This window comes from Lithobates pipiens, unplaced genomic scaffold (assembly GCF_037356315.1).
Source record: "Lithobates pipiens isolate NorthernLeopardFrog02 unplaced genomic scaffold, aLitPip1_a1.2 Scaffold_18, whole genome shotgun sequence".
NCBI classification, from domain to species: Eukaryota; Metazoa; Chordata; class Amphibia; order Anura; family Ranidae; genus Lithobates; species Lithobates pipiens.
The window spans coordinates 80,220,427-80,247,906 of record NW_027507758.1 but is presented as its reverse complement, the minus strand read 5'-3'; the positions used below and the strand labels follow the sequence as shown (position 1 = coordinate 80,247,906).

General features: G+C 42.7%; 1 protein-coding gene across 1 annotated transcript in view; it reads right to left on the bottom strand.

Annotated features, from left to right (window-relative positions):
* The window catches only part of DNAH14 (dynein axonemal heavy chain 14), a 418,175-nt gene that overhangs the window by 60,231 nt on the left and 330,464 nt on the right, over window positions 1-27,480 (bottom strand). The window contains exons 61-69 of the mRNA XM_077485830.1: window positions 25,877-25,971; window positions 24,292-24,451; window positions 22,558-22,689; window positions 19,836-19,931; window positions 12,230-12,370; window positions 9,352-9,567; window positions 6,000-6,230; window positions 5,024-5,145; window positions 1,069-1,313 (exon numbers count right to left, since the gene is read on the bottom strand). Of these exons, the coding sequence (XP_077341956.1) occupies window positions 1,069-1,313; window positions 5,024-5,145; window positions 6,000-6,230; window positions 9,352-9,567; window positions 12,230-12,370; window positions 19,836-19,931; window positions 22,558-22,689; window positions 24,292-24,451; window positions 25,877-25,971 (1,438 nt within the window). The remainder of the gene's footprint in view (window positions 1-1,068; window positions 1,314-5,023; window positions 5,146-5,999; window positions 6,231-9,351; window positions 9,568-12,229; window positions 12,371-19,835; window positions 19,932-22,557; window positions 22,690-24,291; window positions 24,452-25,876; window positions 25,972-27,480) is intronic.

Genomic DNA, 27,480 nt, shown 5'->3' with positions numbered 1-27,480 from the left:
GTGCTCCTGTACCTTTTAAGAAGGGGTGGCTCCCCTTCAGTCCACCTGCTCTCACCTATCCATCAGAATGCATGTGCCTCCACTGTGGGGACATAAATTAGTGTTAGGTACCACAGATACGGGGGTGCCTTGGCGGGGCTCTGTGGCTTACGCATGCAGTTGCAAAAACCCCAGTTTTTAACGCATACTGTTAGACAGGTTAATTGGTTGTCTGTGGGCTGGAGGTAAGTAAAGCTTGTTTTTTTTCCTCGGTTTATCCTTGGGTTTGTTTGTATCTGTTGTTAGCCTTCCAAGTTTCTTACTGCGATAGCCAGCTATAGGTGTGAGCGGGTGGCGTATTTTTGTATTACTATTCATCACTGTCTGCAGCCCTTCCAGGTTGGTTATAAAAGTCTAACTATGAATAGCTAAGAACATCCCCCTCTCGCCCCCAAATTACAGTCCCCGGTCTGCTGATGGGCTGCTCGGGCATTGGGCATTGCATTGTTAAATCAGAACATGGAGTGTACCTAATACACTATAAATAAATGGAGACACTTTAGGGCAACTCGAGGCAGCACTTGAGGGACAAAATCTAAAGAAAAAGATACAATCAGTTACTTTTGTTTCGTAGTTCCCAAATGTTCAAAGCAACTCACAAATTTCACAATAAAAACCTGCTAACTTGCGCATATTTACAGCAGTTTATAAGCTCCACCCATGTGCCCTTGGAAGTGTTGAAGCTTCTTTCCCCATCAGAAAGGCCTTGGACTGGATGTGGGATTAAATATAGGCTTGGAGGATGAGATAGGTATTTGAAGGCACCTCTAGGTCAGTTATTCTGACATTATGTTTTTGAATGGTGAAAGGAAATCAGAGTACCAGAAAGAATCCCACACAAATACAGGGAAATCATACAAACTCAATGAAGATAATGTTCTAGTGACAAGCAAACCCTGAACCTAGTACTACAAGGGCAGTGCTCTAACCTCTGATCAATAATGCTGCTGATGGATGGTCAAACATCACTGAAAACAAACTTCTTCTTACAGAACTTTAATAAATAAATCTTGCTATTGACCACCATACCTTCTGTTTTCTGCAGTAAAGTGAGTGAGCGTTCCTCCAGCTCTCGCAACGTGGATAGATCAGAAGATATATTCTCCAGTAAATTGTTCCTCTGCAGCTCCAGGTGGGGCTGTTCGTGTGTCACCACACTGGACAACAGCTGGTCCCGCAGCCCTTTAAATGTTACTGTGAAGCTGATCACAGTCACCATGATACAAACGGCAGGCAAGAAGTGAGGGCTGGGGTTCTGGGTGGACATGTAGAGCCTGTAACAAGAGAATCATAAATGTTCTATTAATGTATACAATATACATTTTTTGATCCTTTGATGACGGACTGTCCGTCGGATTGTATGACGGACTAAGTACGCCATACAATCCGCTTGTGTGTACGCGGCATTAGATGCTATTTTGGAGGACTGTGTTTGCCACACCATGCCTATATGTGAGTGCAACATTTATTTTTTTAATAAAAATTGAATAGTGGTCTGCACTATCCGGTATCTATCTTTTCCTTTCTATCAGGTGAGAAGACACTCGTAGGATGTGCCGAAGGGCACTGTGATGTTTTCATTCAAGTTGGATACGTGATATAACAAGAAATCAGAAATTAACACTGATTGCACAGAGATTAGAAGGTGTATAGGACTTACTTTTTTTTATGGACTATATGTACGCTTTCACACGTGTATAGATTTTAATACACTATTTTTTGTAATGTATTTGTGATATTTAACATGGGGAAGAGTGTTTTGATTAATTTTTTATTTTGAATTTGAATATATATTTAAAAAGATTACACAGGTCACATTAACATATTGCATGTAGCTGTTGTTGAAAGAGCTTCACCATTTGTTTAGAAATATATATTTTTTTTTACGTTATCCATAGGTCTATCATTGTCTAGCCAATGTTCTATCACAGGTCTATCAGAATTAAAAGACATTATACTGTACATATAAGCAGACTTACTTTTTCATCATGTGCAGCTGAATTCCCCAGCTGGATAAACCTCTATGGTTGCCAGTATCCTTAAGTGCTAACTCCAGGCAAAACTTTTAGCCAAAGTGCAGACACGTTACAACCTCTGTCCTTGCTAATGATTGGGAGAATTCCCTGAACTCACTATGAAAATGATTGTGTAATAACGCCAATCTTTTTGGTTAAAATAAGAGCCCAGCACATTTGGGGTGAGATCTGTGTGTTGGACATATTTTAACAATACAGAAATAATTTATAAAGCCTGAATTTTCTTCATCTATCTATTGTGGTGCTCTCTTTACAAATTCCTTCACCTGCTTTTACCCAAGACTATACATCTGGCAATAGTGTAAGTGAACTCTAAAAATGGACTGTTATATACTGTATACTATTGAAAGTGTTTTGTTACATCTGTTTTAGTGCAAACAATAACCTGTTGGCCTTGCCATAAAGTTTGTGAGCTGATAACCAGTGGCGGCTGCTCCATTAGGGGCTCCACCCCCCCCCCCCCCCCCTGAATCAATCCTCCCAGTCCCTAATCTACATGCAGGGTGGTGGATGCATGGATTTCTTTTTTTTTTTTCTGAAGCACATGATTGGAGCCTGAGGCTCTAATTGGCTTAGGACTCCCGCCCAATCAGGTCTCAGCACCCACTTCCTGTTCAGCTGGGAGGAGAAGCAACGGCCCCAACTTATCTCTCTGCAATCTGGAGGGAGGAACAGCATTGGTCTCCTAAAGTAAGGCCACTGATCACCGCCGTCTGTCTCCCACGGGGGAAACGGATTTCCACCATCTGTCTCCCGCGCAGGCGCGGGGGGGGGGGGGGTGCATGATGGCCTTGGTGCAAATGAGCCCCCCAATATATTGAGCACCAGCCTCCACTGCTGAGAACTGTGTGGCTGTTTTCAGTTTTTCCCAGTTTCCCCCATGAATTGCACAGCAGCCCTCCTCTATGTTATAGAGATCAGGAGAGAGGGGTGTTCTGTAGTTCTTCCCGTCCTAAGGTGACAATGATGATCTTCCATAGATACAGCATGTTGGTGTCACCCTTGGACAGGAAATGTATTTCTAGCAGGATCACCAAGTAAAAAAAAACAAATGTGGCTACCACATCTAAGGACTGGCAATCTGCTACATATTACAATACATTTTATTAAACTACACTGTGGGGTCTAATTATAAAAAAATCAGCATACATAATCATCTGATGACTCTGCATGTACATTTGTACTGTGTGAATAAGGCACAAAGAAATGTTGTTTACACTATTTTTCTCTTCTGACAAATGTTTTTTATTTGCAGTCTTAAAATAGCTCATTATGGACACTAGATGGAGCCGAGGAGCATAGGAAATACATCTTTAACACAAGAGATACAATGTAACAATTCTACATAGCGGTGACTAGGGGGATTAGCAAATAAATGTAGCCAATGGTTATTTGCTGATTCCCTTGGGCATGCTCTAGAACTGTTACATTTCATCTCTTCTCACAAAGACATATGTATTTCCTAGGTTCCTGAGCTCCATCTAGTGGCTGAAATGTGGTATTTTACTACTGAAAATTACAAAAAAGGACATATGTTCAGAAGAGAACAGTAACCTAATGCCACGTAAACACGACCGGTTTTTCTGTCAGAATAAACTCTGACGGTCTTTCCGGTGGAGTTCTGATGAAGTTCCGCTGAAACGGACTTCCTACACACGATCACACCAAAGTCCATTAGTTTAAAACGTGGTGATGTACAACACGTACAATGGGACTAGAAAAAGGAAGTTTAACAGCTAGTAGCCAATAGCTGCCCTTGCGTCGTTTTTGGTTCGTCAGAATAGCATACAGACGAACGGTTTTCCCGATAGGAATTGATTCCGTTGGAAAGATTTAAAACATGTTCTATTTCTAGGTCCGTCAGAATTTTTCAAAAAGAAAAAGTTCGGTGAAGCCCACACACGATCGGAATATCCGATAAAATGATTCCGTTGGACCTTTTCTGCTGGAAAGTCCGGTCGTGTGTGCGCGGCATAAGCATTTGTTTTGCCCAGTTTGCATAGACTAAATGTGCAAGCAGATTCACTGGATAAATGGCTTAAAAAAGTTTCAGCCACTTTTGAGACTTTTGGTGCCCTGGTCTGAATGTAATACCAAATGTCACCTTAAGGCTACTCTAGAGGGCAAATATATATATAAATATAGGTAGAACTCTGTGTTCATACATGGAGAGGTCAAACACAGGAGTGGAGACTGGTTCATTTGAAATACAGTAACTATAGCCTTTAATCTATGATCTGAAGAGATATTTTGCAGGCTACTGTCCCCAACTCTCTTTTGTTATCGATGTGGGCTAATACCCAGTTTTGTAGTGCTCCTTGTCTATGTATAGGCATTCCTGGTGTGTTACCCCCTTGATAGGTTTATACCTTTAGTGTTGTTTGTTACATCATTTTCTTTATTATGTGAAAAATCTGTATAAAAGCTTTAGCCCTTGTACACACGGTCGGAGATTCCGACAACCAAATCCGTCGGATTTTGTCCGTCAGATTTTGTCCGACGGATCTTGTCCGAAACTGTTGCATACACATGGTCGGACAAAGTTGTCGGAAAATCCGATCTTTCAGAACGTGATGATGTAATTTCGTTACGATGGGACTACGTTCAGGCTAGTAGCCAATAGCTTTGATGTAGGAATTTGATCTGTGCATGCGTGGCACTTTGTCCGATCGGAATACTCTACACATGATCGGAGTATGTCCGATCGGAGCATTTTGTCGGAAAATTTGGTCCGACGGATATTCCGACGGAAACAGTCCTATGCAGACCACAAACAGTCGGAATATCCGACAAAACGCTCAGATCGGACACATTCCGTTGGAATCTCCGATCATGTGTACAAGGGCTTACAGTTTTTCAATAAAACGTACTCTTAAATACAAAAAAAAAAAAAAAAACAGGCGTGGAATCACAGAATCCTTTAATGTGGATGCAAAATAACACGTTACCTAAAATTCTGGTTGTACTCGACTTCAGAATCACCTAGTCGTATAAAATCTTGTCCAGCCCGACTGTGAATTTCTTTTCCCAAAACTGACTTTAAACTTGGATCCAAATCTTCTGAAACATCCTAACAAAGCAGAACCTAATAAGCAGGTTGTACCTGAATACTAGTAACAGTATTACTATATACTATTGCTACTAATTATAAATGCATTAACAATAATAAATATTTCCATAGACACACTCCTAAACCTTGTGTACAGCCTTCCCAGAAGATTTGAAGCTGTTATAGCTGCAAAGTTGGGCCAACTCAATATTCAACCCTACAGACCATGTGCGTGTTAAGGCAGGCGTTCCAATACTTTTGGTAATATAGTGTATCTGTTCGATAAGTGCATAAAAATTTCTGTTGATCCTGACACAAATCTTTCGAGTTCCTAACCTGTGCTGCACTGAAATCTTAAACACTGTTATCAGTTAGGTCTAATTCTCCTATATGGACTACAGAACTAATTTCCCTTTGTTATGAGGGAGAGTAGGAGATATTCTGCAGTCATGTATTAGGATGACAATGCTGCTCCTTCATAAAGACAGTAGAGTAAGTGACCCTAGGACAGTAAATGTGTTACTGGCAGGGTGGAAATACATTTTAAAAAAGCCTGAAAAAGCAAACAAATGCAGCCAGCACATCTAAAGACTGGTAAGGTGCCTATATTTTTTTTCCTGGGGTTTAGATACCATTTGAAATGGTGCCCTCCACCTGGTTATCTTGTGTGGTAGAGCTTTGTAAATCTCAGCATTGACTGGACATAAATTCAAGCCTTTCAATTCAACTCATTGATGTCACAATTCCTGCCAAATCTGACCAAATACCACCCACTGTTTGGCACATAACTTGGCTATATTGTTCAAACAAGTACCCTTCTAACCAGGACGGATAGACACCCCATGGAAAGAGTGTGTTATACATTTATAAAACACCTGTAATAGTATAGGTTCCCCAAGGCGTATGGCATTTTCCAAAGTCTTCATATAGCCGGGGTCTGAAGCCAAAACCTTGCGCAGTTTGCTGCCTTCCATCTGGCGAATCCAGTTATAGGCTTGATCGTGGGGGTCAATAAGAAGAGGCCAGCGACGACCATTCTTTACCAGTATAGCATTTTCTGTGGAGTACGGGTCCAGGGGTAACCCTTCACTCTGCCACCTCCTCACCTACCAGACACAGAGAGGGAAATTTTATCACAGCACTGAGTTAATGAAGAGCACTATGGCATTGCATGATAATATTACAACATATAGATATGAAAACTTTACAAAATGGCAGTTAGAAATTTCGCATCTCTTGCCAGGGGAGAATCTCTTTGGCATCTCTTGCCAGGGCAGAATCCCTCATTAAAGTGGCTGTAAACCCTTACATATACCCAGTGAAATGACTGGCCTCAGGCGATACACAGAGATTAAACATGAAAGCTACATTAAAAGCATGGTCGATGGCACAAGTTCTACATTCTACCCCCAGACACATTTCCCAACATACCTCTTTATTTATGGCTTAATCCATTATTACCAGAATTTCTCTCTATTTCTGCCCCCCAGATTTGAGCAGTAAAGGGCATCAAATATCTGGAACAATTATGTGTAGGTGGAGAATTGAAGACTTTTGATACTCTAAAACAGTGTTTCTCAACTCCAATCCTCAAGAAGCCCCAACAGGTCATGTTTTCAGGATTTCACTCAGATGAAACGGCTGTTGTAATTACTAAGGCAGTGAAACTGATCAAATCAACTGGGCAAAATAATGGTAAGCCTGAAAACATGACCTGTTGGGGCACCTTGAGGACTGGAGTTGAGAAACACTGCTCTAAAAACACAGTTTTTATATACCTTGAATTGAGGCACGCTTTTCAGACACAATTTGAGCAGCAAGCAGTAGCCTTCTATTCCTCTACCCTTGAAGATGTACTTAGAGGTGACACCCTCACCAAAACACTTTCCAATGTATATAAGACTATGTCTCCCTCTGTCCACTCGGGGTTGGAGACTCTAAATCTAAATGGGCAGTAAACCACCTGAAATTAGACGATGAAGATTGGGAGGAAATGTGCGAGTGTTCCTTTCTGCAGCTACATTCTGCAAAGGATAGGTTGATTCAATACAAAATTCTACACAGGATTTACTTCTTGCCTGCACGTTTACACAGAATATACCCATCTGCTCCTGCAGAGTGCTGGCTCTGCTCAGGAGACCCAGCGGACTTTATTCACATCTTTTGGCAATTCGCCAATATTTAAACATATTGTGAAGCTGTACACTCTGTGACCATTATCTGGGTGCCCCGGACTGTGGAAGTATGTTTGCTGGGTCTGGTGAACACTCTGGCCTATCTAAGGGCCTCTAGGACTCTGATAGGATTATTATTAAAATTGTGCTGAATTCACCACCAAATTTAGAAGAAATCACTTCTTTCCAGATGACCGTGATCCCCCGTTACACAGGATCAAGGAAAGCATGTAGTATAAAGCACAGCTTGATTCCAATATGCAGCGAGCACATTCAAAACTCTTCGGACCTCATTAACCATTCACACTGATGAGTGGATACACGTAGTAAAGGTCTCACAGGTAAAAGGCTGCTGTCTGTCCTCTGAGATCTTCAGTCATCCCCAGGGAGAGCTGGGGATGAGAGCTTCAGTCATACTCTGGGAGAGTCATACCCAGCTCTCACTGGGGATGACTGAAGATCTCAGAGGACAGATAGCAGCCTTTTACCTGTGAGACCTGTATTACTTGTATCCACTCATCGGTGTGAATGGCTAATGAGGCGTTCTGAAGAGCTTTGAATGTGCTCGCTGCATATTGTGTTTTATACTACATGCTTTACTTGATCCTCTGTAACAGGGGATCACGGTCATCTGGAAAGAAGCGATTTCTTCTAAATTTGGTGGTGAATTCAGCACAATTTTTCTAATAGCGTTTGGAGCCACCATCGCACATACGGATGGACTTCATTGATTACGTTTTGTGCACTGGTGGATTTTATATTGATGTGTATTGAAGGACTTTATTGGTTTGATTCATTTTTTGAACACTGGTGGACTTTATATTTATTTATAATCCATCAGTTATCAGTAATCAGTTAGTATATATATTTTTTTGAGCACATATTGATTAATCATCATTTATAATTTAAAGGTTTAGCGCGATTCTATTTTTCTCTTAATATACTCTTAGCCCTTGTACACACGGTCGGACATTCCGACAGAATATGTCCGATCGGACCGATTTGTCGGATATTCCGACTGTGTGTGGTCTACTTCGGACTGTTTCCGTCGGAGTATCCGACGGACCAAGTTTTCCAACTTGTTGGTAAAATTTTCCGTCAAAATGCTCCGATCGGACATACTCCGGACATGTGTAGAGAATTCCGATCGGACAAAGTTCCACGTATGCTCAGATCAAATTCCTACACCAAAGCTATTGGCTACTAGCGTGAACGCATTCCTGTCGTAATGAAGTAATGTCATCACGTCAGATTTTCCGACAACTTTATCCGACCGTGTGTATGCAACAGTTTCGGACAAAATCCGACGGATTTGGTTGTCGGAATCTCCGACCGTGTGTACAAGGGCTATCTGTGTTGGTGTTATACAGGAGAATTGCAGCTTCCGACAAAGTTTGGGGAATTTTGTATTTTCATTTTAATTTTAATTTATTTTCATTTTTTTTCTACCTACATATGTTGTACCTGTTTATTTGCAATCTTAACTTCTCTACATCCAATTAAAGTGTGGAATTTATAAAGCTCGTCAGAGCTTCAAGAAAACAGGGGATGGAGAGCTGAAATTAGTTACTGCAGAGCTCAGTGAGGAGAGCTCTGAGAACTGATTGGAGGGAAGGGACCCTTCACACAGCTCACAGGAACAGAGCTGAGGCTGTAAGTCACAAACTCTGTACTGGAGGTCCCTCCCCGTCACCATTTTTCTCTTGGTGTCAGGAAAACTTGTCAGAAGTGATTCATGCTGATAGCAGAGTAACAAAGCAGCAGACAGAAATGACACTTAGTTCTCTTGAGACAAGTACACACTATAGAGCAGGGATATGCAATTAGAGGACCTCCAGCTGTTGCAGAACAACAAGTCCCATGAGGCAAAGCAAGACTCTTACAGCCACAAGCATGACACCCAGAGGCAGAGGCATGATGGGACTTGTAGTTTTGCAACAGCTGGAGGTCCGCTAATTGCATATCTCTGCTATAGAGGACTATGCTTTGTTCATATTTAATGTCTGAGGTTTACAATCACGTTAATGATTTTTACACACAGAAAACTCCTTACCTCACTCCTTTCTGCCATTGCTCTAATGATGGAATAATCTTCTGATACTGGTATCTTATAGTTTCTACAGAATCCCAACCACTGCTCAACCAGCTGTGCCCGATACTCTGATGTAAACACACCACAGTATGCGATGAATGCAGCTGAAACCAGGACATCACCAATGATTCCATCCAATCGAAGGTCCAGCCTGTCCACCGACTCCTTCCAGCGTACCTATGTGGGGAAGCAGTGCTTTGATCAGGAATAAAGCATAGGGTTATCAATGGCTTAAAGTGAACATACGGGAGCTCAATTAAAAAGCAGTGGCAACAAATACTGCAGATATATAAAGCATAGCAATGCTATTTACAAGTGTGCTCTGCACTCTGTAAGCTTCGGGACTCTGAAGTTATATCCTAGAATTTGTTACTATTATTATGTTTATTTTTAATAACGATAAATGGTATACTTTTTTATTTATGATAAATCATTTTTACCTGTCTTTTTAGGTTATGACTACACAAAATGCACTTTGTTTTATTACTACCTAATCATGCACTTTAAAGTGATTATTCATTCTGAACAAAAAAAACAACCAGCAGCTATAAATACCGTACCTGCTGGCTTTTAATAAAAGGACACTTACCTATCCAGAGATCCAGCGCTGTCCTCACCTGAGGCGATTATCAGTCTTTGGGTCCCCAGCTGCGGCATCTTTAGTGTGGGAAGCCAGCTGTGACTCATTACAGCTTCACAGCCAGCTTCCCACTGCGCATGTGTGAGCCGCACTTTGTGAATGGTCCCGCAGCCTTCTGGAACCTGTGAGGTGTCCCAAGAGGCTGTGTGCAGGAACGGAGAGAGGGGGAAGAACGTCCTCTTGGCTCGTCTAAGTGATTTGAGCAGAAGTAGAAGCGGGTACCTGTCAAAATCAGGTACCTGTTTCACCAAAAAAATATAATGTGCCCAAAGTTGAAGAAGAGAAAGAAAAGCATAAGTTATCCTTTTGGGTGAAGTTCTGCTTCAAATTTTTAATTCAGATAGATTTTATATAGACAATGATATTTATATTTACATTACATTGCATTAAACTTTCTAAGTATCTAGGCTACTTCATGATGTGGAACTTTAATTCGATTTACTTATCCCACATACAGCATGGGCTGACCATGGATACCCTTTCGGGTGTGCATCATCACTGAGTGATAATAAGGAAAAACTCCAGGGATCCACAGATCTATCCAATCTCTTAAGCCCCATACACACTATCAGATTTTCTGCAGATTTATTCCTTCAGATTTACCAAAACCATGTAGTGCAAGGACCTGCCTGATTGCATACACATTGAAACTCCTAAGGTTTGACCTCATATTATATGGTTTTGGTAAATCTGAAGGAAAAAATCTGCAGAAAATCTGATAGTGTGTATGGGGCTTTAAAGTGATGTTAAAAACATACAATGTTTATCTTTCCATGATCCCTTATATTAATGTATAAAGCGCATTGCACTGTATTTAAAGATGAGTTCCACCCAATTTTGAGAGGTGGTCTTAAATGAAAGACCACCTCTCCACCCCTCGTTTTTGGATATTTAAAATTTTGTTTTTACTTTCTCTCATACCTTTTTTGGAAGTACTAAGAGTACTTCCGATCCAGCCCGGGCCGCGGCTGAGAACGTCACATTGTCTTCTGCGGCGAGCCCCCGTTGTCTTCTGGGACATGTGTGTGACCCAGAAGACAAGCTGGCCATTCACAAAGTGCCGCGCGACTTGTGCATGCACAGTTGGGAACCGGCAGTGAAGCTGCAAGGCTCCACTGCGAGTTTCCCTTAGTTAGAATGGTGGCACCTGCACCCAATCCGATGGATGGGTGCCCGGTATTGCGGACTCCCTGGCAGGTAAGTGTCCTCATTAAAAGTCAGCAGCTAGTGTTTGCAGCTGCTGACTTTAAAAACAAAATTTGGTCTGGTACACCGCTTTAATTTAATATATAAAAAAAATTTCTGACTACCTTATTTAATCATTGCTGTTCAGAGCTCGCATGACATTTCCTAGGACTTTCCTGTCCTCAAGGAAAGTTCTGAGGGAGGAGTTTCTAGTACTCTGCTGATGTATGAATCTCTCTCTGCACAGCGCTTAAAAAAATAGTAAAAAAGTGTTTTAAAGCTCCATACAAATCTAAATTTCAAAGCAAATGTTTTTTTTCTTTTTTTCTTTTTTGTAATAACATAGTGTAGGTGGAATTTAAGTTGAGTGACAATAGCTTTCACTTTGTTCACACTGTAAAGATATCTGGAGGAGGTTCTTGCAATCACAAGCTGTGTCATACCCCTCCGGCTTATGGTGTATATGCGCTGGGACTAACAGGGAGGTAAAGCCACAATCAATCATCATCTTATATCCCACACGCATAGTATTTAGCAATATGAAGACACAAAGGAGAAAGGAGGGAGGGAGAGCGTTATTTACCAGTGTGTATACACCCATATGTGTATCACATGGGCTGCGCAGATAAAAAAAAAACAAGCAAATGAACAGCTTAGAAGGCAACTGAAACTGGAGCATGTTCAGTAGATGTCCACAGCTGGTCTACATAATCTCAGGCTGCAGTGGGGGCACAGATAAGGAGGGAGGGACAGTGAACAACAAGATCAACTACAATGTTTGCAATCTATAGTGGATGAGTGAGTATGAACACAGTGTAATATAGCATGTATTGACAGTTTTTGATGATTTGGGATTAATGACACATCCAAAACTTAAACAAATGTTTTAGCTATAGACATACTTTTAGCTAAGAGGGCACGTACAAATATCTTACAATAAAGGAAAAAAAATTCAGATTTTTGATTGAGCCCAATTGTGACTGGTTCTCTCTAAACAATAGTTCTGCATAGTACCTTCTCTTCCTCCAGAGCGGTGATCAGCACCGAGGCCCTTTCCAGGCGTTTGGTGGTGAGCTGTTTCCTGCACGCCAGCTGGTCTTTCTCTGTCACACTGTCATTGAACTGTTTTTGAAGTCGCTGCTGATGTTCTTCAACCTAAATGGCACCCACAACACATTTATATATAAGTACAGATTAACACCCTCTATGCATGACAGCCCCGGCGAGGTTAGAGGTTAGCTTCTGATGGTTTTCTACACCTGGATAGCTACTATATGTTCAAATATGACTTCTGAAATCAACCAACTTGATTTTACCCGTAAGGCATGCACAGTACAGCTCACATATGGCTCAAGAGAGAAGATAGGATACTTGTACATTTTGTTCCGTATATCTAAACCTAAAAACAAAAATGTAACATACTGAAGCTTGGATGTGGTGGCTGCATTCATTTGAATTTTTTAGGGTAAGAACATTTTCAGCAAGTTCAGAAATAACAGTACAAATATCTTTATTCTTCTTGTGTAACCTACTAATCCCACCGATCCACCATGTAATGGAAATGTTACAACCATGGCTGCTCACATACATACAGTACAATGGAGAACTGAGACATGCTGGGACTGGAATAGTATTGTCTGCTGGACCACCAGCTGAAAATAAAGGTGAAAAAAGCATGGAAGAAAACAAGTGTAGCCACCACATCTAAGAACTGGTAAGCTACAATATATTACATTTAGGCAGGGTTGGCCCTACCATAAGTCCTGCTGGGTCCAATGGGCCCAGGTGGCACTTTGAGAGGGGTGGAAGAGGCAGGCCTTTAACTAAAAATCATTTTCATTTTTTACATCCTTTTGCTGTAAAAATCTAGAGCTTATAGCTGCTCCACCTCTCCACTGCCTTCTCAGCCAATGGGAACACAATGTACCCACCCGCTTGCGCCCTGTTTGACTTCAGAGCAGGCAATGCGGACTTCTGGAGGACAGCAGAGGGCGGAGGGAGGGACTACAGTGTGGGAGGGACTGCCACCTGGTACAAGAGCTAAGCTGAGCTAAATGAAATGTATTCTTGTCAGTGCTTACCCTGGTGAGCAGGGGGAGGGGAGGCTGGGTTTCCTCTAGCAGGGCTCCTAAGGGTGTCGATTTTCTGTGTGAGAAGTGCACTGCTTCTGAAGGAAGGACATGCTCTGAGCTTCTTCCCCAATCTCTGCTACACCTCCCTACTCATTACCTGCCCACCAGTACACAGGCACAGTCTCCTTCTCTCCTGCATTACCACATCCAATGTCTGTGAGCTGCTGGGGAACTACAAGTCCCAGCATGCCAGGAGATGGGGGCAGCAGCAGTGTGTTCGATCATGTTGCTTTTTAGATGAAAAGTGCTGGTTTGTGTATATACTGTGTGTGTATACTGTGTGTCTGTGTGTGTATAATCTGTCTGTATACTGTGTGTGTATACTGTGTCTGTATACTGTGTGTGTGTATACTGCGCATGTGTGTATACTGTGTATGTGCATACTGCATGTGTATACTGTGTGTGTGTGTGTGTGTGTGTATATATACTGTGTGTGTAAACTGTGTGTCTGTGTGTGTATACTGTGTGGGTATACTGTGCGTGTGTGTATACTGTGTGTGTGTGCATACTGCATGTGTATACTGTGTGTGTGTGTGTGTACTGCGTGTATATACTGTGTGTGTGTGCATACTGCATGTGTATACTGTGTGTGTGTGTACTGCGTGTGTATACTGTGTGTGTGTTTGCATACTGCATGTGTATACTGTGTGTGTGTGTGTGTGTGTGTGTGTGTGTACTGCCTGTGTATACTGTGTGTGTGTGTATACTGCATGTGTGTGTAGCATACTGTGTGTGCATGTCTGTGTGTGTGCGTGTACTGCATGTATGTGTATACTGTGTGTGTGTTTGTATACTGTGCACGTGTGTCTGTGTGTATACTGTGCATGTCTGTATACTGTGTGTGTGTGTATACTGTGTGTGCATGTCTGTGTGTGTATATACTGTGTGTGTATACTGCATGTGTGTGTCTGTGTGTGTATACTGTGTGTGTATGTATACCATATGATCCATGTGTGCCCACTGCCGCTCAACAGGCGTTGATATAACAATCCACTTCTGCTGAACAGACATGTTGGAAAAAAGCCACTCAGTCATCAGCTGTGTTGCCAACTGGCCACAGGGAGGAGAAAAATGCCCTTGTTGCCATTTGGCGGCAGTTGAATAGTGCACTGCTGAGCTCGGGCTCGGATCAGGCAGCAGAGCCCATCTGGGTGCGTGCCTGTGCAGTGACATCATGGCACACATCATGGCTTTTATTCACAAGCCCCACTGCCCAATTTGAGGCCAACCACAACAACAGTTCACTATTCTGCTGGATCCACGATTGCACGTGCGCAGTTCAGAGCCTGCAACAAGTGATTTTTTTTTTTAAAGTTTCTTACCGCCAGCTGCCTGCCACACCAAGCACTAAGGTGAAAAGGTGTGTGTAAGGGGACTCTGATGAAAGGTGACATTCTGGGGGCTTTGCCGTAGGGTGCCACTCTGGGGGTTCTGCCGTAGGGTGGGACTCTGATGTAAGGGGGAACTCTGCGGACTGTGATGTATAGGAAAAATGTTGGGACTTTGATGTAAGGGAGCACTCTGATGTGAGTGTGGCGCTCATCCTGACAGCTGGACTCTATCTTTTGTTTGTTACTTACTCCTGACCCACGTACTCTGTACATTAAATTGTACATAATCCTGACCAAGGTGTTCATTGTGACAACAGTTGCCAGTTTTAAGTAAGTTCTTCTGTAAGGTAGCCTCAGTAAGACAAAAATATCACCCCTTTTTTTTGCATAAAAACATATGTATAATGGAAACATTTATTTTAAAAACATATGATCCTTTGACATTTATTTGTGTCTGTGAGATAATCATTTGCGACACAGTAATTGGAATTTTATGGGTACAAGGACTGTGGTATGTTTGCATTGTATATAGCAGATGCAGATTCTGTTCAATCCTCTTTTTAACTCTCCCACTGGCCATGCCCATTGTTTGCCATGGTGCGCTATTGCGTGCCGCAGGTCATCACCACCTGGTAATTGCCCAGTGCATTATTTTGCCCAGGGGCCCATGATGTTTTAAGGTAGCACTGCCCATGAGAGGCTCCTGGTGCCTTTGCTGGATCGCCAGCTTTAAGTCTCCTTCCACTCCGCATGTCGCCGAGCTTGGTGCCCCTCTGCATGAGTATGCCCACATTAATGTTGCATCAAAAACATGGCTGCCGCATGGTGGCCATCTGTAATCCTGGGGGTCCCATGAGTTGACAATCCACCCCTGACATCTGGGTTCCAGAGACTGACCACCTCGCTCACCCACTTGGCCTTCACCTCTCCCTCCTCCCAGCCAGACTGCATCGCTCGGCTGGGATTGCCGTCCACACAGGCCCGCTACAGACAAGCTCTGGGGAGGGCAGACGAGGGAAGGATGCAGAGCCACAGCCACCACAGCAGCATGATCGGAACTTAGCCGTTACCTCACCCATTGCCCACAGGGCACACTGCAGGATGGACAGACAACAGGGTCACCCGTGCCACCACCACATTAGTACAGCCAGCCAGGCCAGCCAGAGAGCGATCACCCCGGCTGGACTGTCTGAAGGTCACAAGTGAGTCCTGGTCCAGACACCCTGTCCTCTCCTCCTTCCTGGGTGGAGACCGCATGTGGCCATAGAGATCGCTATGGGGATTGACTGTAAATTGTAAAGTCGACTGTAAATGTCATGCTAATGTCATATGTGGGGGTCTGGGGGGGCACCCTATTATACCTGGTTGATTGAGGGCTGGTTCACACCAGCACAGTCAGTGCAGCAAAGGTGCGCTGTGTGTGCGTTTCTCATGCAGCAGGTGAACCCACTACCCTTGCGATCTGCTGCATGTGGATGCCAATGTATTGTTAATGGCACCCCCAAACGCAGACTGTAAATGCAGTTTGTTTACAGGCACAATATCGTATGTTACCACAGTACTTTGCAGTTTGATGCAATGTGTTTTTAAAAGTAGTGTAAACACTACTTTTTCGCAGTCTTTTTAAAAATAAACGGTTTGTCAAAATGCTCCCCTACGGGAAAGCATGTGTTCCCATGTGATCCTGGTATGAACGGGCCCTTAACCTAGGTTCATACATTTGTGTTTGGTGTAGGCCATGTTTGCGTGGGCAAATATCATGATATAAAATACTGGATGTGGGGGTCTTTTGGCAGGTGTGGTTTTTTTTGGGGGGGGGGGGGGGCAGCATTTCATTCTTGGACCCAGGCAGCACAATGTCGTGGATTAGCCCTGCTTTGATCTTTTTGGGTTTACATACGCTTTAAAGAGGAACTGAGGCTGTGGGGGTTATTGAAGCACTTGCCATAATATGTGTGGTATACATGAACATTATGACATACTTTCCCCTTAATGTGCACAATTTCAGTGGTGACAGCTCCATGTTCTCTGTCACCACAACTACCTTATTCTCCACCATTGCTTTAGTATCAGATGTATTCCTTTTGGCTTATTAGGCAACCAGTGATAATACTATTCCCGCACACGAATGCTGAAGTTATGTTATCTCTCTTGGCTGTCACTCTTGGCATCTTTGTCCTTGTACACACGGTCGGAGATTCCGACAACCAAATCCGTCGGAGTAATTCCAACGGATTAATTCCGGAAGAGGTCCAGAAGTGATGTTGCATACACACGGTCGGACAAAGTTGTTGGAAAATCCGATTGTACATAACGTGATGGCGTTATTTCATTACGACGGGACTACGTTCAGGCTAGTAGCCAATAGCTTTGGTCTAGGAATTTGATCTGAGCATGCGTGGCACTTTGTCCGTCAGAGTAGGCTACACATGATCGGAGTATGTCCGATCGGAGCATTTTGTCGGAAAATTTTACCGGCAAGTTGGAAAAGTTGGTCCGTCGGATATTCCGACGGAAACAGTCCAATGGAGACCACACACAGTTGGAATATCCGACAAAATGGTCCGATAGGACACATTCCGTCGGAATCTCCGACCGTGTGTACAAGGGCTTCCAGATGCTGAGAGTGCATCAGGAGTGTACGTAAAAAAATAAAAATAAAAAAATCACAACAGTAGAAGAGAAGTCTTTGGCCGCGTACACACGGGCGGACTGTTCGCCCAACTTTGTCCGCTGAACAGTGTTTGGGCGGACAGTCCGCTCGTGTGTGGGCTTTCAGCGGACAGTTTCAGCGGACAGTTTGACGGACAAGGTTTTTCGGAATTTCCGAAAAACTGTCCGCTGAAACCTTGTTTCAGCGAACAGTCCGCTCGTGTGTAGGCTTGTTCGTCAAACAAAGTTGCGCGCATGCTCAGAAAGGATTTTCACGCCGAAAGTTATAATGCAGTGTATAGGACGTCGTATTTTTCGTCCCGTCGTACGTGCCGTTCACGTCATCGCGCACGGTTTCAGCAAACTGTTCGTCCGTCGTGTGTGGCCATGTCCGTCCATGCTAAGTTTGAGCGGACTGTTTGCCGAAACTGTTTGACGGACAAAGTTGGGCGAACAGTCCCCGCGTGTGTACGCGGCCTTTGTCTTTTTTGCAGTAAGCAGACACGAAGCAAGAGCAGAGTGATACTGTCCAGTCACAGGATGGGAAATAGACATTTTGTCTAGGAGGAGAGGAATAATGTGATTTGTTTGTGCTTTATTCTTGGCTCCTGAATGATTCATTCTCTTTGTGCAAGCCTCGTCTCTGTGTTGCATGACCAATCGTAGCTCTTTAATGTCATCCTGTAAAATGCTGGACTACTGGTCCCATCCACAACCCAGGATATCAGACAGGTACCCTGGGAAGTGAGGAATAATGTATATTACTGTATTTATCAACCCCTTGGAAAAACTAAGTGCTAACCCTTCCAGAGGGGTAGGTGACCCACTGAAAGGGTAACAGTTTTTCCTCCCCAGATCTTAGCTTTAAAGAAGAGTTCTGACGATTTTTTTTTTTTTTAAGTCAGCAGATACAAATACTGCAGCTGCTGACTTTTAAAATAAGGATATTACCTGTCCAAGGCGCCCGCGATGTCGGCAACCGAGGCTGATCTATCCCTCGGCTGCCGGGTGCTGCCACCGCCATCCTCAGTAAGGGAATCAGGAAGTGAAGTTCCCTACTGCGCAACTCGTGCTGTGCTATCCCACTGGTCTCTGCTGTCTCCTTCCTGGGACCCGTGTGTATCCCAGAAGACAGCAGGGAGGGGTGGGCGTTAAGTGGCGTAGATACCTGTGGGTTGCTCCGGTATCTATGCCTGCAAGTGGGAGCAAAATACCTGTATTAAACAGGTATCTGCTCCCCCCTCCCCCCTGAAAGGTGTCAAATGTGACTCCGGAGGGGGGAGGAACCGGAAAAGCAGAAGTTCCATTTTTGGGTGGAACTCCACTTTAATCTGTTTATTTAGTTGTATGTCAGGAATATGTGCTTGACCACATAAACTTTTTCACAGCCGCAACCCAAGTAAGTAATGCAGGCTTACCAGAACATCTATTAATGTGCACAGATACGAATTCCCAAACGATTCGAATCGGTCGAGACGGTTCCTCAGACGCTCCACAGTCACCCGGACGACTCGAATCCTCTTTCCGGGCGGGAAGGTAAAACGCAGCCCACACCTACGAGTGTTCCGTGATCGAAGGCCGTTCCGGTCTGTTCGGAAGTCTCAAGGTGTCGTATCACCGAATGGCCGACGATCGTTTCGTCACAATTTGACGTCATCAGGGGTACTGATGACGTCAAATTGTGACGAAACGATCGTCGGCCATTCGGTGATACGACACCTTGAGACTTCCGAACAGACCGGAACGGCCTTTGATCACGGAACACCCGTAGGTGTGGGCTGCGTTTTACCTTCCCGCCCGGAAAGAGGATTCGAGTCGTCCGGGTGACTGTGGAGCGTCTGAAGAACCGTCTCGACCGATTCGAATCGTTTGGGAATTCGTATCTGTGCACATTAATAGATGTTCTGGTAAGCCTGCATTACTTACTTGGGTTGCTGCTGTGAAAAAGTTTACGTGGTCAAGCACCTTCACCTGAGATACACGGGATCAACTTTATTTTTGTTCACTTATATCTCATATGTCAAATAATTATCTTCATTTGTATGGGACCTTGAAAAGCCACTTTCACACATTCAAGGCAGGGGATTTTTTTTAATCAATTTTTTTGAATCTCTTCTTTTTGTTTTTTTAGCAATATTTCTTGGTAAATACACTTTTTCTTCAATAATATTTTTTTGGGGGATTTTTTTGGTTAATAACTAATCAATTTTTTGTATAATATTCTTCATCACTGATGTCCATTTTTTGGAATCACTAACACCAAGGTCTTTCATGAAAATTTATTTTATTGTATTTAGTTATATGTAAATTCACTTAATAGCAAGCGCTGCACTGTTGTTCACATTTTTGTTATTGGGCCTAGTATCTGGGTTATTGTGTCCAGCCGCTGTTTTTTTAAATAATCTTTTTCATCTTAATATTTTTTACCAAGCGCAGATTTTATATTTTGATGTCAGGAATATACATTTATGCTGAGGGCCATGATGAAAAAATATGGCACCTTACCATGGATAAATTAGCCTGTTTCTGTCCAAGTCTTTCCTGGGCCAACCTCAAGGCCTCCTGAGCTTCTGCGACACGGTGTTGTTTGGGTATCACCATCTGGAATAAAACAGGACATGCAAAATGTCAGCGAGGAAAATTGCTGCAATCTGACTTTGATCTGTTTTTCAGTGTGATTATGTAGTGCAACTTGGATGCAACTTAAGTTTTGTGTATACTATGGGGCCAAAAGAGCACTGGAATCACACCAAAATAGTACAGGAACCTTTTCCAAAAATCACACTGTGCTGAATCCAATCGATGTCCATGAAAACAATGTGATTTCCATTGTCTTGCGATTCTGTTTGATTCAAGTGGCATCGGAAATCGCACTAGTGTAAATGGAGCCTTAATGCTGAAATTATTAAACTAGAACTACAGAAAAATATATTTATAGGTTGAATATGGTTGAGAAGGATTTTTCCCTCTATTAGGGCTTTACAGTTATCTGCTGCACTTAATAATTTCTCTGTGAATTGATCCATCACAGTTTTGGGACATGAAAAAGGTTCAGGAAGTTGGGTTCATATTATGAGACACTGATATTCAGGCCCAAATTAAGGGACATTAGTGAGATTAAGGCAGATGGACCAAAGTTATCAGAAATAGTGAGCTACAGGTGGGAGCACCTAAGTTGTGGGACCATAGTGAGGCGCAGGAAGGTGGGCCCAAGTTATAGATAAATAATGCGGTATGGGAGGGTGTTCCCAAGCTATAGGGCAATAGTAAGGCACAGGAAGGGAGACCAGCTTAGAGATCTATAATGTGGTTCAGGCAGGAAGGATTCAAATTAGGGGACCAGGCTGAGGAACAGAAGAGAGGACCCAAGTTATAGGACAATAGTGAGGTGCAGGAAGGTGGGCCTAAGCTGAGGGACAATAGTGAAGTGCAGGAGTTTGATATTAATGTAAGGGACAATAGTGAGGTGCGAGAGAGTGGGGAAAGTTATAGGACAAAAGTGAGCTACAGGAGGGCAGGACCAAGTATGTAATAATGATGAGGTATAGAAGAGCAAACATTTTTACACTCCTGATGATACGCGTGTGCGCAAAACATCTGTAGAGGTTTATTATGGTACAAGGCCTGAGGTCCTACTGCCATCTTCCCTGGTTGGATTGGCAGCTTTTTATGCAAGTGCCTTTGGCACAATTGTTTTTTATATGTTTGTATGCTTTATACTGGTTCACCAATAAATACTGCACCATGAGATTTTTTCTTTTTGTTGCTGGTGACCTATTGCTTCGGATGGGATGTGCTGAGTTGTTTTTACCGGTCACGTTCCATATACCCTGATATACTCTAAAAGAAGGTACCTTGGTTTAGATAGAGGTGGATAAACTGAACTAAGGATGACTACATACTGCTGACAAACTGGATTCTGTTAAATGTCTAATTCTTAGACAGCAACGACATTTGGTCAGTGCATGCATTTTTGTGGCATTGGTAGAAGTCGCACTGGGTGACTGGATTGCTAGAGGAGGGAGATCACCTGGAATATAATACTTTATACTTTTTTACAAGACTTACTTTGAATTTGCTTTATATTAAATATATCTTTTGAACATTTTCAATTCAGACTCAGTATCACTACACTTCAGGTGTTTTGAGTTTTCAATAATTGTATTGTTAAAAATGGAATTGCACAGAGCAGCCACGAACCTCTTCTTTTTGGGTCCCCCGCCGCCACACCTAGGCCCCCCCGTCCAGAAACTACTTTCCGTGGGAGCACTCGTGCGTGCTTGCACCTGAGCCCCACCCCCCTCCCTCGTCACTGGCTTTGATCGATAGCACTGGGAGCCAATGGCTCCTGGTGACCCAGCAAAGCCAGGGAGATCCAGAAGTGATGGGGGAGAAGAGCTTCAGACCTGCATGGAACTGGATAGAATGAGGTCTCAGGTAAGTAAAAGGGGGGGGGGGGGGGTTCTGACACCTAAACATTTTTTACCTTCATGCAAGGAATGCAATGAGGTAAAAAAATGTTTAGGCTTTGCAACCACTTTAAGTACAGACATACCAAATGAATACATTGGGGGTTATTTACTAAAGGAAACTCCACTGAAAGTGCACTTGGAAGTAAATTCTCTGTAGATCCGAAGGGGACATATAAGGAAAATAAAAAACAGCATTTTAGCTTGCACATGATTGGATGATAAAATCAGCAGAGCTTCCACTCATTTCAGATCTACCCCTTTAGAGCGACTGCACTTTCAAGTGCACTTGCAGTGCAACGTGGATTTGCCATTTGTAAATAACCCCCATTGTGTAAAAATCTTGCAGAAAATCCAACACTGCAAGGGTCAAACTTAACATGTCTCATTATTCATGAAAAGCCTACATTTTGCCATAAAATTAAAGGCTTCCTAAAATGTCGACATTCATTGTTGTAGTTGATCAATTTTAAGTATTCAATGTATATTGCAGCATGTTTTGAATAGTAAGATACCTGCGGTATTAAACACTAGAGCACTTTACTGTTATTATTTAAGGTTTATTATATTCAGCGCCCCCTTGTCACTTACAACCCACAAAGGAAAGTTTTTGCACTTTGAGGGGAGCAGCTTAAATATTTATTCACATATTTGTTAATTTTAGTCTAAGCGCGGGGTATTCCATTTTCTTTCGGGTTTTTTCATAAAGGCATCCATTACATTGCTTAGTTCATTCTTCTAACTTGTGGCCTGCATACCTTGTGGACTTCATGATAGTGTTTTAGAGCCAGCACCCACTGACAAAGAGAACGGCAGGCCGTGGACACTAAACCAACTTTTTGCGGGTTAAAATCCGGGGTGCTTGTATATTTCTTTAACTGATGGAAAACCTGTAAGTAGATGATAGCAAAGCATCATGTGACATAAAACCCTTTCATAAATTAAAGGTAAATTATAGATTTTTCTCAGTGAGCACATATTTTAAGTTATAATTGCAGTGTTTACCTTAAAATTGAACTCCAGTAATTATTTGCATTGCATACTAACATTGGCCCAGCTTAGCATAATGTAAGTTTGCATATCTTGTGCCTGATGGATTGCTGGGGAAGCTGGAAATCACTGTAGTATTTGCATTACTACAGTGATAGTCACAATCTTTTGGGTCCTGCTCAGGTTCTATGTGAGCAGCCAACATGCTGCACACTGACCACAGGGGGTGGTTGTTCCCTTGACACTGCCACTATTTAAAGAATGCTCTGTATTTTTTCAGTGAATATCAGGTGTTCTTTGATTGGATGGGGTGGAATTCATGATTCCACTGCCCCTTCTCTACACCTTGTTTAATCAGAGAATGTATTGTATTCACAAAAAGAATACAAGGCTTTGTATGAATGGTGGCGGTGCCAAGTGAGGCACTTCTGTGGTCAGTTCTCAGTGGGGAAGCTGCTCCAATAAAACCCGAGCAGGACCTGGAAGATTATGATTTTCACTGTAGTAATGCGACTACTACAGAGATTTCCAGATTCACCAGTGGTCCATTAGGTATACAGTATGTATACTTACATTGCGCCAAACTGGACTAATGTAAGTATGCAATTCAAATAATTCCTGGAGCTCAGCTTTTAAAGATATTGTTTTGTTGTGACTCACATTTAAGCAGTCTAGCTCTTACTAGTTTTGTTATTGTATTAAATACTGTATAGCCAAACTATTTAGAGTGGACCCAAATACAAAAAGTGAACATTTTCTATGTTATAGATAGAACATCTAGAAAAGTTAATGAAAATACATTTTATCTTGATTTTCTCTTGACAGAATAGCAATGCACTTTCTGTGCCTTGAGTTTCGTAGCTGTAAATCTGCAGTAAGATTATCTAAGGCACTGTTGTCTCTGAGTGCTAATCTCACCATCTCATTTTTGGAGAAGGATTTGGTGATGCCATGACTGTGCTGCTCTTTTCTCTTTGCTGGAGAGGAATCTGTACCAGAGGATTTGCAGTGTAATAATCCCCCTGCTTCTGCTTTATTCCGTCTGTGGATCTATGCTTCTTGTGTCTCATCTGCTGCTTCTTTATCATTACCCCACAAGTCAGGCTGATCTCTTTTACATAGTTACATACTATAGATTCCATTTAAAGGAAGCCTGCCACTGAGAAACATGTAATTTCTGGGGATCCATACTAACATAATTCTAAATATCATCTATATATAACATCTCAGTACAAAATACTAAATTGGGTGTGGGTGGGGACACTCTATAAACATCTCTGCAATGCTCGGGTATAAGAAAGTATAGTCATAGTATGGTAAATAATCCAAGATATCAAAAAAGACATTCAAACCTTTAATTTTCCACTGCCAATTCCTACATTTCACTTTAACTTCACATTTTTACATTTACATTTTGTAACATGTAATCATTGCACACATTTAAGCAATGACTTCTCACTGATTGGTGGATGCAGGGGGGGTGTGGCTTTTAATAACAATACCTTCTCTGGCACGCTGTCCTTGTCGAGGTTGACCAGCCTCTTGAGGAACCCCTGGTCTCCAAGGAGTAGCTTGGCTGTGGCCCAATCAGGTTTCTTCTGTAGAAGCACGCACACAGCATTCATGACCGTCAATACCAGGAATGGAGGATTTGTGTACACTCTGCATGATAGCGTTCAACAGTTAAAACAAGCTTAATAGATGAATTTTGTTTTTGTTAATGACAAAGGTTTCATATTTGACTTTTGTTATCTGTCACAATTTTCTGATATCTGTTAGTATTACTAGATAGCTGCTAGCTCATACAACAGACCTGGTTAGAACTAGAACAGGGAACCTTTGGCCTGGTGGGGGCAAAGAGGAACAACTGGCCTTCATGGCAGGGACAGTTTCCCATGGGCTCAAAAAAATGCATGTGATGCAGCCATGATTGGTAGGCCTGGTAAGTGGGTGGTGTTGCAAAGGACAAGGTTTATTGTGACATCTTTTCCCACTTACTTGCTGCATATGCTAAAAAAAGAAAATATAAAGAATAAATTGTATACAATGAAGAACTTTATGGGTTAAACAATATAACTAGTCACAAATCACATGACTAGAGGATTCGTCAACCTTCGGTCCTCAAACTTATAATAAAGACACAAAACTGCGTGACGTGGGTTTAAACGGCCACAGCAGCCATTTTATTAACAAATTAATAAATAACAGAAACATAAACAATTTTAACAATACCAAACAAAGAATGCAACCAGGAGAGGGTCGTTGCGTTGGGGGGCCTTAAGACACATTTTAAGACTACAATCAACCATGTCCTCAGCCGCACCCTATCCTGCTCGAAGACATTGCAACTTACACATTTTAGACTTTCCCCCAGGGGACCTAGCTCCTGGGAGAAGCACCAACAACCAACCAGGTGGGAGCACCATACCCTAGATGGTCCCCCAATTCTTTAACAATCTTTTAATCCTTGACCCCCCAAAGACCCCCTGACTGCTGCGACAAAAGTGCATACATTCAAGTATTTTTGTTTTGTTTTTTAGTGTATTAGAAAAACCCAAAACACAAAAAAAACTGTCCCCTACCCAAAATACACCCTAAACCCAGAATACGACGATGTCTCTTCTGTATAATGGTATTGTAGAATACAGCACCACTGTTTTTGTAAAAAAAAACAGAATACAGGGCGGGAGAGAAACTCTTCACTTCAGCTGAACTTTCCAGAATGACTACCCATCAACCCTTGCACCGAACAACCCTTGCAGCTCCACCCTGACCATCTGACCCCTCAGCCACCAATCAGGTAAGTTACACCCAAGCCACAATAACTACAGAGTTCCTTAACCCTTCTCTGACCTGTTTCTCTCATAGCCATGCCGCCCTCGGTCTACTGTCTCTTCTCTGGGTCGCAATTTAAATGAAATCAAATCAAGATATCGCAGACATATCTCAGATCAGGAGATCTAGTTTCACTCTGGCTTTGCTTGTTGCTCCAGTTTAAGAATGCCATAAACAACCCAGTTACTGTTTTCATAAGGCAGCGCACAATGAACTTCAGGTAAAAATGACAGCTTTTGTGACGTCACTTACTTGACTTCTGAAATGTCAGATTTGTCCAGGGAATCCAGGGCAGACACAGCCACAGCTAGAGCAGGGAGGACCGCACTGAGCTCTTGCTGGGATTGCTGCAAAGCAACACAGGAAATAAAAAAGCATAGATATTCAAAGGGACTCGTTTATTATCTTCATGTTATTACTTAAAAAGGGTGAAAATATATATTTTTTAAACTGTCATGTTTGCAATGTTAAGCTAATGAGCTGCAGCATGTTAGACAGGCATAACCTAAATCTGCTGGGGCTGCTGACATCACATCCAAGATGGCGGCAGCCAGCAGCTGTCTCAGCTATTTTGGACATCTAACCACTTGAGGCTTGTACAAATATAGTATTTCACAAAAGTTTTGTAAATATTTTATTATACCTTTTCATATGACAACACTGAAGAAATTACACTTTGCTACAATTTAAAGTTGTAAGTGTACAGGTTGTATAACAGTGTACATCTGCTGTCCCTTCAAAATAACTCAACTGCCATTAATGTCTAAACCGCTGGCAACAAAAGTGAGTACACGCCTAAGTAAAAATGTCCAAATTGGGCCCAATTGGCCATTTTCCTTCCCCGGTGTCATGTGACTTGTTAGTGTTACAAGGTCTCAGGTGTGAATGGGGAGCAGGTGTGTTAAATTTTGTTGTTATCACTCCTACACCCCTTAGTGAAAATGTCCAAATTGGGCCCAAAGTGTCAATATTTTGTGGGGCCACCATTATTTTCCAGCACTGCCTTAACCCTCTTGGGCATGGAGTTCACCAGAGTTTGACAGGTTGCCACTGGAGACCTCTTCCACTCCTCCATGATGACATCACGGAGCTGGTGGATGTGAGAGACCTTTCGCTCCTCCATCTTCTGTTTGAGGATGCCCCACAGATGCTCAATAGGGTTTAGGTCTGGAAACATGCTTGGCCAGTCCATCACCTTTACCCTCAGCTTCTTTAACAAGTCAGTGGTCATCTTAGAGTTGAGTTTGGGGTTGTCATTTTGGAGTTCTGCCCTGTGGCCCTGTTTCTGAAGGGAGGGGATCATGCTCTGCTTCAGTATGTCACAGTACATGTTGGCATTCATGGTTCCCTCAATGAACTGTAGCTTCCCAGTGCCGGCAGCACTCATGCAGACCCAGACCATGAAACTTCCACCACCATGCTCGACTTTAGGCAAAACACGCTTGTTTTTGTACTCCTCACCTGGTTGCCGCCCAACACGCTTAACACCATCTGAACCAAATAAGTTTATCTTGGTCTCATCAGACCACAGGACATGGTTCCAGTAATCCATGCCCTTAGTCTGCTTGTTTTCAGCAAACTGTTTGCGGGCTTTCTTGTGCATCATCTTTAGAAGAGGCTTCCTTCTGGGATGACAGCCATGCAGACCAATTTGATGCAGTGTGTGGCGTATGGTCTAGTCTGGAGTACTGACAGACTGGCAGCAGTCATATGTCTAATTCCCAAAGACAACCTCTGGATATGACGCTGAGCACGTGCACTCAACTTCTTTGGTCAACCATGGCGAGGCCTGTTCTGAGTGGGACCTATCCCATTAAACCGCTGTATGGTCTTTGCCACCATGCTGCAGCTCAGTT